Raw genomic sequence first — 11789 nt, forward strand, 5'->3', positions numbered from 1 at the left:
TGCCAAGATTCATATGCGAATGGAAACTGTTTGATTTAGAGCAGTAACTTTTTGTAAGAAGGATGGATTTTTTTGTGGTTGAAGAATATTTTATCAAGAAGTGGACGTTCTGTTAGCAAATTGGTACAAATTGGCTGATACTTTGACACCATTTACCAAAAATTGAACTAATACTACTATGGCATTGCAACATGTCTTGCATAACATGGTTGTAGACTCATATTTCTGATCTTAAATGTATAATTGAAAGCTTTGTGCAGTACAAGAACACTATCCTGTTGCTGTCAGTCAAGCAAATAAGGAAGAAGTGGATTCTCGATCAGTGTTTGTTGACAATGTGAGTTTTCATGTTTGTCGATATACTTTACTATAGTATTAGAATTAGTAACTCATTATGACAAGAGTTTTTAAATTTTCCTTTTGGTGTTTTACTTATAAAAAAAGTATGATTATTGCAATATATGGAATTACGTGATTGCAAATTGTTTTGTATGTTCCTGACACCATAGAGATGTTGATATGCTTAGTGATCTGAAAGTTAGTCTCTAACTACAACCACTTCTGAGTTTTTTTGCATTGCACAATAATGTCTCACTCCTTACCTCTTAACCCGACAGCAGTTGTGTGACTGGATTTGTCCCATCTTTGTATAGCTTACAGCCTGCTTCAGCTTTAACAGGGTTCAATACATAGTCCTTACGAGTTCTATTGTTGTTTTAGGTTGATTCCTCTTTCCCCTTCCTTTCTGGATGCTAAACCTTGGGGTGAAAATTATTTTGTAGGTAGATTATGCATGTAGTCCAGAGGAAGGTCAGCAGCATTTCCAATCTTGTGGGCCTGTGAATAGAGTAACTGTTCGACTAACAAGTTTGGGCAACCGAAGGGATATGCATATACTGATTTTCTTAAATCAGAAGCTGTTGAACAAGCTCTACATCTTAATGAATCCGAACTTCATGGCCGACTGTTGAAGGTCAGGCCACGTCCTGCGTGTGTTTGTTAGGCATCTTCAACCCATGAGCTCATAAAGCAGTATCATTGAACATCAAACATTGTATTACTATCATTTTTGTTCTTGATGTATTTTGATACTGTTTCAGGTATCAGCCAAGAGGACCAATGCTCCTGGCATGAAGCAATTCCACCCCTGACTTTCCAACCCTTACACGGGGTTTCAACCTAGGACACCATTCATGGCTGCTCCTTATGTTTATTCTACTTACTGATGTGGGTAGAGCCATTCTTTCTTGCATCTTTTACTCTGACATTTTAACTGTTTCTGTAATTTCCTCCAATTTTATGCTCTTTGTTCTTTTGGCAAAACTATCAACGTATATTTGTTTAATCTGCTAAATGAAGGTACCCAGGTTTAGGATGCCTATGCGATATAGCCCTTACTTCTGAGCCTTACATGCTCAAAAGTCCATCCTCTAGGGATATGTTCTCGACCATCAAATCATGTTTTTCATTCTTTCTTCCCGTTTAAAGAGATGAAGCTTTCGGTGATACTACTCATGTTGCTTAGTGTATGTTGTGTGAATTTACTTTGAAATCTTGTCCTTTTTCCCCTCTAGTCTGCACACCTTCTATATAGCATACATCACGTGTGTTGCTTTGAAATCTTGACCTTTTTCGAAGCCGGATCAACCGTGGATATGTATACTAACTAAACAATCAAAGTCCTTGATCGACTGAAAACTGTGCAACTTTTATTATCACTCAATAATGAAAACCCCACCACGAATTTGTTTTTTGTCGAAAATAGTGAAAATAAGTTTTATTGGTTGAGACGTTCATATTTGAATTGAAAGTTGCTCAAATAATTGGACATATTTTTAATTTTTAACTCCAAAAATCACCATCCAAACTCTCGATTTCCGTGCGAATTATTTATCGACACCACCAATTATTGGTAATATAATCCATATGAAAACAATACATGCATTTTTTTAAAAATAGATTGAATATTTATCAGATAATTAACTGCTGTCCTTACCAAGCAATTATATATTATGAGAAATTTTTATAAATCAATAGCATGGATAAATAAGTAAATAGAATCGGTCCCGTAAGCGATAAGGAAGAATCTCACCCACGTAAGGCCGACAAAATGGCCTCCTTGGACCCAACACTGCTTGCCTTTTAGACCAATATTTAAATAGTCACAGAGAAAAATATCAGACCCCTAACCAGATGAGTCGATACAACAAATAATAAATAAAAAAAAAATTTAAGAGAGCCTTTGGTCTAGTTCGTCGGAAGGGTCTTTCGCTCACTCGTGACGACCCGAAAGAGGTGAAATTCACGTGACCCTTTGATCAGATTTTATATAATTTTGTGTCTGTGATGTGATTTTATTTAAAAATATATAAAATAACAAGCATGTAAAACTATCTTCATAAATACAGACGACATATATGCGTAAATAACAAATTTTCTATGGTATTTCATTTTCTTAACATTCTCTTGGTAACAAAAATACAAAATTTTCACACAAAATATACGACAAATCTGGTACTGTCCCAGTTCCTCAAACCAACGTGGAGCATCTCGACGTCTTAGGGTCCCACATCGCCGGCAACAAGTACCTCCTACCCTTCACCCCATGCGCGTTATAGCTGGCCCCGCTTGTTTTATCCGTCAACACAGTGCCTGGGTATCCCGGGTACGCGCCAGAACCGAATACCCCTGTGCAAGCAGTTACCGCTTCCAACGGCGCGGTGGGCGGGCCCTGGAAATACCCGTTATTGAACGGGTTCGTTACCGTGCCCGCTAATACTGTGGCCAGGTTAATAACCATCCCATCAGCTCCGATGTCCCCGTTCGGTGCCACGAGCGGCGGCGTTTGAGGGCCGTACACCGGCTGGTGGAACGGCCACGCGCAGTACCCCGGGCACTGAGTGGCCGAGTTACCCACCCAAGCGTACGCGAACCGGGTCGCGCCACGTGTCGACCCGTGGGTTCCGCACCTGCTCATGCAGAAGCCTTCGACGGTGACGTCCGCCGCCGTCAGCACCACGTTCACCACTCCGTTACCATACCCACCTCTGGCAGCTAAGTTGACGATCTGTGAATTCGTAAGGGACTTTCCCAGAGGATAGTTCTCCTCGAGGATCTGCTTCCCGACGACGATGGTGTTGTCACCACCGTTCTTGTACTTCTCCGTAGTCTTCCACCAAGAAGAAACGGACGGCTGAACAGCGGTCGCGGCATCGAGGGATTGAAGAAAATCGACGATAATCGATCGTTGGACAGGCGAGAATTTCCCATACCAAACGAGATTAACAGTTACAGTACCTTTCAGCAAAGGCCCCTTATGATATTGCAACACAAGCGGCGCCTCCTGTACCAGCGCCGCCATGGAATAGGATGCACAAACAAAGAAAAACAACACGGCGGAGACGCCAGTGGCAAAGCGGTAATTGGAAGACATATTTAATTTTTTCCCCGAAACAATCTTGTTCTTGATTGGAAAAACGAGTAGGTATTTATACCGGGAAAGCCAGGAGTGTGACAGAGAGGGGACAGCTGTAAGGTGTGGGACCTCAATTTATGCTCTGCCACGTGGATATATTTGATTGGCTTAAGGTGGTTGTTGCCAGGATGGGAGATGAGGTAGCGAGTCAACGGTGGTGATCTAATTAATGGCGGATTTTGACCTCCGTCGCCGTATCTTAAGTCTTTTATATGTATGATAGTCGATTTTTTGAAATTATTTATTTTATTTTATAATTAATTAATTTTGAAAATTTATTTTCCCGAATTAACTAAAATTTCAAAATACAAATTTGGTTATGTTTTCTAAAAAAAAAAAAAGGCATGAAAATAATTAAATTAAAAATACTAAATTGGTGAACCTAATAATGATGAACAAGGACAAAGCCTCTCTTTGGTCGGTAATTCCCCCCGAAGGCCCCAAAAAGGCTAAGCTTGAGGCTTGTTGCGTACCTCGAGGCAATTGTGAAGTGGTCCCCACAAAATATTAATTTTTTAAAATTAGGTTTATTGTTACCTTTCGTAGGAAGCCAGTGATCTACGTTAAATTTATATTATATTTATATTTATATGTAACGAGTTCAGTGATGTTGAATTTTATCACTATTGAAATATTTTTTGGGCATAATTTTTTTTTTTTTTTAGATTTTTATGAAAGTAAAGATGGTTTATGATCTTGATATAGAGATTAATAAATATTCTGAGAAGTTAAATGAAAATAAAATCATTTCTTTAGCTTTTTTTAGCAATAAATCGTATATATTGTACAAATAAATTGATTTGATGCGTGGGGTGGAAAAGAAAGTCCAAATTCCGAATTCGGCCAAGACTCGTAACCGATTTTATTGTATAAAGACTTTGAATTTGAGGATATTTTAATTTTAAACGTTCAATAATTTGAGGTAATTCATTTATATGTAAGAAACTTATAAGTACATAATAAAATTTTTAAAAAAAAAGAGTTTTCAGGCTAATCAAATTGCAGAGAAATTAATTGTGACATTTATTTATTGGAAAACAAAATACGTATGGTTTATAGTAACAAAGTTTGGGTATCTACTTTTCTCTGCAAATAATTGCCTCCACCTCGACGTGTTAATGCTATGTCTAGGCATTAAAAAATTTGTCTTTTAAAGTTATTTCTAATCAAGGGTGTGGACCATGCAATCAAGATTAACATGATAATTATATTGCAATTTGCATTTTGTTTTATAGCATAATGTAGATGGTTGGATTGAATCATACACATTATTTAATCGGATAGAAGTGGAAGACGCAAAGAACGACGTCAAGGTCTCAAATTTTTGAATTAGGTATCAGTTTCGAAATTTAATATTAAAACTCTGCGCACACACACACACAAAATATATATATATCATCTAATTGTTAGTTGTTTTATATCGGTTGGATAAAATTAATGTGAATTGTATATATTGATTTGGACAATCATATTTCATTGAGTTAGTTTTTGGAATTGAGTTAGGTCTAAGTCTTAATATTAAAACCAAAGAAGAAGCAATCGTGCGCGAGTGAAGGCGGAATAGCTAGAAATCTTGGGGGGAATTGAAAAGAAAATGGTGAAATTGCAATAAGATCTTTTGATTGTGAGGTTATTTGACTACAAAGATTAAGGTTCTCCGTTTTTGGTCCTTGAAAACAATTCATTGTATGGCCGAAATGCAGCTTGTTCTTGCTAAATATGACAATGTAATTTTTTTATTTTTTTATTTGAGTGTGGATATCTCAATTAGAGCAATGATTATTTCTATTTAAAAAAATTTAAAATGGATTTACGTTAAAGAAAATGAAATTGACGTTTATCTTTCGTGGCATCATATATTATAAATTTCAGTTTTTGGAAAATGTAAATAAATACTCGGAAAACTAAAATTAATATGTGGGGCTTACAAGTTTAAGGTGATTAAACTTATTTAAAATAGTTTATAAGATTTTATATCTTATAAGTTTTTAGGAGTTTATAAGTTGTGACGTCTTATTTTAAAAATAAATTGTTAAATTATTTTGACGAATTTATATTATACAACATAAATATGTTAATATATTGATATTATAAGATCTTTTTATCGTCAAAATTATAAAAAAAAAAAAAAGTATAATATTATGAGTTAATATGAGTAGTTATATATACGTGTATCTATGTGTGAAAATAGTGTTGTACTTTTAATATTTAAAAAATAAAATTTATTTTATATTTAGAATAATTTATTTCTTTGAGAAAAAATCTTTAATATTATTTTTAAATTTGTGTGAGTAAAATATTGATTAAAAAATTATAATTAATAATTTAGTCAATAAAATTTTAGTATTTTTGTTTTTTATATCCTAATAAAAAGATGAAACTTAACCTTATTAGACCAACACGATTTGTGTCGTCCAAATTTGACCAAATCAATTCACCCAACCAAAAATAAATTTTTTTTTGTAGAATATCATATACAGCCGATCTCAACCTATGTTATTGGCCGATATCGAATCATGAAAAAATATTAATTTATATATATATATATATATATAAAGATTTTTATATATTTTTAATTTTAAAAAATTATTTGGATACTTTTAATTAAATAAGAAAATATCCCAACTTTATTATACGTATCCTTTCATGAAAGAATCTAATATCGGCCCTCCCGGAAAATGTGAACATCAAAGTCAAAGTTTGTATCTTTATCTTGGGAGACAGCTGTGGGAGTTAGTGTAGGGACGGAACACAGTCAAATGTGTATGAATGTGGATTATTTTTATTTTATTATTATTATTATTATATGTATTCAAATTTTCTATTTGTCATATGTGTATGAACGTCGATTGATTTGATTTTGACATGAATGACAATGTTCGGGTTTGAATAAAATTATATATTTTTGGTTTTCACCATGATATTCATTTATATTGGATATTCAATTTCATATTTATTTTTATATTTATTGGAGAATTAGATATTTATATCATACACAAACAAATATCATAGTATCATTTTTTTTTTCAATTTTGAATTATTTCGAGTAAGTTTTGGATATTTACTAAATTTCGAATGTTTGCGAGATCTTGTACTTCGGGCTCATCAAGCTGGGGTGAAGATTGTACTATTGGGTCAACCCATCAAGTATGGATCTTTATATTTAATAAAGAAGAAAGGGCCTTGTTGCACTATTGGGCCAACCCATCAAGTATCTGAAATTTGTCTATCATGGAAAATTGGACGGAGAAGCAATTTGCCGTGGTCTAACGTCTTCTGCCGTGTGTTTTACTTTCATGTATCGTGTATTAGTCATTTGTCATATAAAACTGCGTATAAAAATTGTTACGCATAAATTACTTAAAATATATAGCATTGTTTTTTTTTTTTATAATTCCTAAACTATGAGGTGGGAAGGGCTCAAACTTGAGCCACTTACAGAAGGAAAGTGGGTGAGACCACTTAGGCCAAAGCCCGGTCTCAAATATATAGCATTGTTAAATATCAAAATTCTAATGTGTTCTTTTATTTTAAAGTAATGGATGTTTGAAATGAATAAAAACACGTCGACGAATTAAGACACGCATATCGATATTAAGATTTTTTTTCCGATTTCTGAAATTTTTTTTTCATTTAATTATTTATACACCAAATTAATTTTTAATATTTAAAATTTCAAAAAAAATATAATAATACTTATACATCGTATTATTATGAGGGAAAAAACATAACAAGACTGTAGGTAAAGAAAAAAATTACACTGACTAAAAAAAAAACTTTATTTTAAAAATAAGATTTTATTTTATATTATATTGAATATATCCACGTGCCAAATATAGTTAGTCATATTTATAAGATTCCACGTGTCAAACGAGTACAACTTTTGACTATTTAAAGAATATGTTGCCGTACTATTGATCAAATCAATTACTTAAAGCAAGCTCTCTTTTTTATTATTCGGGTTAAATCATGTTTCCACAAAAAAAAAATGTAAATAATGTAAGGAAAGTTGGTGAAAAATTCTCAATCAAAATATTTTTTTGGGTTCACTCCTTACTTACAAAATTGTGGTATTATGTCATACAAAATGTGGTACACTTCATGTGGAAATGTGGTACACTTCATGTGGAAATATGGTACTAAAAAAGTATTCAGAGACTGAACACAAAAAATATCGACAACTGAGGAGTGAAAGCCAATTTCTCGAATAATGTACATACATTATTATTATTATTATTGCTCTAAAAAGACGTATTTCATTAAAAGAGATCCTCCCGGAAATATCCAAAACAGGTGTTGGTCAAATGAAGTGGAACTTAAAGAGTCAATTTTCCAAAATTGCGGTAGCCGCATGATTTAATTTGTCGTAATACCATATTATTATATTACAACGAAAGTAAAAGATCTAAACCTAATCAAAACAAAATTCTAATCTTTGGGCAGCAATTTCCCACCGCCATTGCTTCATCACAACAGTTGTTTTACTTTCATCGACTCTTAGATAAATTATTAGATAAATTAGTGTCCAAATTGGATTTGTATCTTTTTTAAAAAATTCTGACAAGTTCAAACACAAATTCGGACAAACAAAATCATAGTTATTATTTATTCAACCTTATTTGAAGAAACCCTTGTCGTCTATAAGTTTCAAAAGTTGAATTTCCAAAAATTAAGATATACCGAATACACACGGTGCATGCGTCCAGCACTAGTATAAATAAGAAATGCCACCACCGTGAATCTCAAATATTAATACTACTTAGAAAGAATGGGTTCAATGGTGGGAGATGACAGCAGAGGCCATGCCGTGTGCATACCCTATCCAGCACAGGGACACATCAACCCCATGCTCAAGTTGGCCAAGCTCCTCCATCATAAAGGCTTCCGTATCACCTTCGTCAACACGGAGTACAACCACCGCCGCCTCCTTAAATCCGGAGGCCCCGACGCGCTGGACGGCCTGCAGGGATTCCAGTTCGCTACTATCCCAGACGGTCTCCCGCCTTCCGACGCTGAGTCCACTCAGGACATCCCGTCCTTGTGTGTGTCCACCACAACTACTTGTCTGGAACCCTTCTGCAACATGCTCTCGGAGCTCAACAGAGAAGGGCCGCCGGTGAGTGTTATAGTCTCCGACGGGGTTATGAGCTTCACCATGAAGGCGGCGGAGAGGTTCGGGTTGCCGGAGGTGATGTTGTGGACCACTAGTGCTTGTGGTTTATTGGCGTATTCTCAGTATCCGCAACTTGTGGAGAAAGGATATGTACCCTTCAAAGGTAATTTGCAGTTTATCAAAGATTTGAACTTTATATATTATCGGTTTCTAGATTACTCATGTGCATTCGATTTCCAGATGTGGAGCAACTAACTAACGGCTACATGGAAACAGTCATGGACTGGTTTCCGGCGGCAGAAAACTTCCGATTGAGAGACTTCCCCTCCTTCATCAGAACAACCGATCCAAAAGACATCATGCTTAATTTCCTCTTACAAGAACTTCAAGTCATCCCAAAAGCCAAAGCGGTGATCTTAAACACGTTCGAAGCCTTCGAAGCAAACGTTCTCACAGCACTCTTCCGCATGTACAAGCCAAATATGTACTCCATCGGTCCTTTACATCTGATGATGAATCACGTTGACGACGAAAGACTAAATCCCATGAGCTCCAGTTTATGGAAAGAAGACTTGGACTGCATCAAATGGCTGGATTCCAAAGAACCCGAATCGGTAGTTTACGTAAATTTCGGAAGCATAACAGTAATGACTGCTGAACAGCTGAGCGAATTCGCATGGGGGCTCGCGAATAGCAAGAAGCCGTTTCTGTGGGTTATCCGCCCGGATATGGTCGCAGGAGACACCGCCATTCTGCCGCCAGAGTTCACCGCGGAGACAGAAGATAGAAGCTTGCTAATCAGCTGGTGCCCCCAAGAAAAAGTGCTGAAACATCCCTCGATCGGTGGGTTTTTGACCCACAGTGGATGGAATTCCACCATCGAAAGCGTTTCGTACGGGGTTCCGATGATCTGCTGGCCATTTTTCGCCGAGCAGCAAACAAACTGCAGGTACAGCTGCGAGGAATGGGGGATAGGGATGGAGATCGATAACAAGGTGAAGAGAGATGAAGTGGAGTGGCTAGTGAGAGAGCTGGTGGGCGGTGAGAAGGGGAAGAAGATGAAGGAGAAAGCGTTGGATTGGAAGAGAAAAGCAGAGGAAGCAACCGCACCGGAAGGCTCTTCCTATTTGAATTTGGAAAAGTTGATTAAAGAAGCGCTTTCGCAGTAACTTGTGCATGGAGCTTAAAATCGTGTTTTTGCACTCTGCAAAGATGATGTAGAGAATAAATAAATTATATTAAATTAATAGAATAATCAAAGAAATTATATGTAATGATTTATTTTAATTAATTTTCAAGCCTTTTTTTGTATCGTGCCATGTGATGATTTGAAATTATAATAAAAGATGTATTTAAATTAATGTTCAAGCCTTTGTGTACACCTTTTTTTCCCCTCTCAATATGATTATAATGACCTTATCTAGGATTTTGTTCATAAGCAACCAAACTCTAAAGCTAAACCAAATCACGTGTTTGGATCGGTTTTTAAAATCAATTAAAAAATTTATTCGTTTCAAGTTTTGGATATAAATAAATGAACCGTACGGATTAAGATAATATAAAAATTTATGCTTGTATATATAAATATTTTATTTATATAGAGATAAGTCACACAGGCCAAACTCAGACATGATTGGAGAACGCCATGTGAGGCAATTAAATCCTGACAGCCACAAATCAACAAAATTTTAATATTTTATTAAAAATTTTTTAAATGAAATTATAATATTTTTATTTTAAATAATGACCGAAATCAACCATAAACAAAATCTTTGTATATTTTAAATATATTAAGATGGCTGGATAAGTGGTCTCCATATCGGATCGCTTTCCTCGCCAGCAAACATCACCTAAGTCTTCCTCAACATCAATTGAGTCTATATCTCTACAAATTGTTCCGTACGTAACAGGTAATATTTATATAAAAATACTACGTCTTGTATTCTACGGAAAGTGTGTGCTTTTCAGGTTTGCTGAAGAATTAACCCAAGAAATAAGGATTTCCTTTTCCTAAATAATAGATCTTTTGTGAGACGATCTCACGAATTTTTAACCGGTCAACCCTACCGATATTCACAATAAAAAATAATATTCTTAGCATAAAAAGTAATATTTTTTCATGGATGACCCAAATAAGATATTCGTCTCATAAAATACGACCCGTGAGACCGTTTCACGCAAGTTTTTGTCTTTCCCCAAAAGTGATGAAATAGTCGATCTACTTAAAAAAAATTTCCCAAAAAATTCAAAAATAAACTTTTTGACTAATATTTAGCATTTAAATAAAATCATGATGAATATTTAAATTTTTGAGTTGTGGGCCAATAAAGATTTTGTAGGAAAAATCGAAAGGCTAACAAAGGTTGTAGTAATATGTAACGCTTTGTTTGGTACTAAAAAAGACTTAATTAAATGAACCAATTAATTAAACTATTAATTTCGCCGTTACTCCATTTAAAGAAACTTAATTATTTATTAACCCATTTACTTTACATTCTTTATTATAATAGAATCAATCGAACGCACTTATTACCTGTAAATGGGCAAAATGGGAGTCTTCCTTCAATACGTAAAACTTGCCATCTTTTGTTCATTGCTCGTGGCAGGTTTGTTTGTATTAACATCATATTTTATTTGAGTAGGTTTATTGTGAGACGGTCTAACGAATCTTTATTTGTGAAACGAATCAATCCTATCGATATTTACAATAAAAAGTAATAATCTTAGCATAAAAAGTAATATTTTTTCATGAATGACTCAAATAAAAGATAAGTCTCACAAATTAAAATACGACCTATGAGATCGTCTCACACAAATTTTTACCATTTTATTTATATAAAAGTTTATTTTTGGGTAAGAATCTGTATAAGCACATATATATTTTTTAATATAAAATATAATAATAGGTTTGAACAAAAAATCTAATAATATCCGAGTAATTTTTTTTTTTTGTGAATTGATGTATTAATCGGTTGGATTTGACAAAATAATTGTTTGATGTGATAATGACATAGAGTCCCCAAAAAAAATTTGCTTTATAAGTTTAGGACTGCGAATAAAAAATAGTGACAGATTTTCGAGATATTACAATAAGTTATATGTTTAAATATTCTAATAAAAAGTTTTTTTTCTTTATTTCTAAGAAAATATTGAAGTCGAAAACATATAAAATCATATATATATATATATATATATATATAT

At 34.3% G+C, this 11789-nt stretch overlaps 3 protein-coding genes across 3 annotated transcripts in view; 2 read left to right on the forward strand and 1 right to left on the reverse strand.

The window, feature by feature from the left end:
• Window positions 1–2432: 2432 nt before the first annotated feature.
• Window positions 2433–3469, reverse strand: LOC140986810 (protein EXORDIUM-like 2). Its single transcript, XM_073455178.1, has one exon. It carries the CDS (start codon window positions 3431–3433, stop codon window positions 2531–2533), a length of 903 nt encoding a protein of 300 aa, XP_073311279.1. The 5' UTR covers window positions 3434–3469; the 3' UTR covers window positions 2433–2530.
• A 4698-nt stretch (window positions 3470–8167) lies between these two features.
• Window positions 8168–9956, forward strand: LOC140987004 (7-deoxyloganetin glucosyltransferase-like). The gene is made up of 2 exons (XM_073455426.1): window positions 8168–8751; window positions 8829–9956. Exons 1-2 carry the CDS (start codon window positions 8244–8246, stop codon window positions 9755–9757), a joined length of 1437 nt encoding a protein of 478 aa, XP_073311527.1. The 5' UTR covers window positions 8168–8243; the 3' UTR covers window positions 9758–9956.
• Window positions 9957–11127: 1171 nt separating this feature from the next.
• LOC140985988 (endo-1,4-beta-xylanase 5-like) overlaps window positions 11128–11789 on the forward strand; it is a 3136-nt gene continuing 2474 nt past the window's right edge. Inside the window, exon 1 of the mRNA XM_073453916.1 lies at window positions 11128–11194. Coding sequence (XP_073310017.1) covers window positions 11128–11194 — 67 coding nt within the window. The remainder of the gene's footprint in view (window positions 11195–11789) is intronic.

This window comes from Primulina huaijiensis, chromosome 10, assembly GCF_012295235.1.
Source record: "Primulina huaijiensis isolate GDHJ02 chromosome 10, ASM1229523v2, whole genome shotgun sequence".
NCBI lineage: Eukaryota > Viridiplantae > Streptophyta > Magnoliopsida > Lamiales > Gesneriaceae > Primulina > Primulina huaijiensis.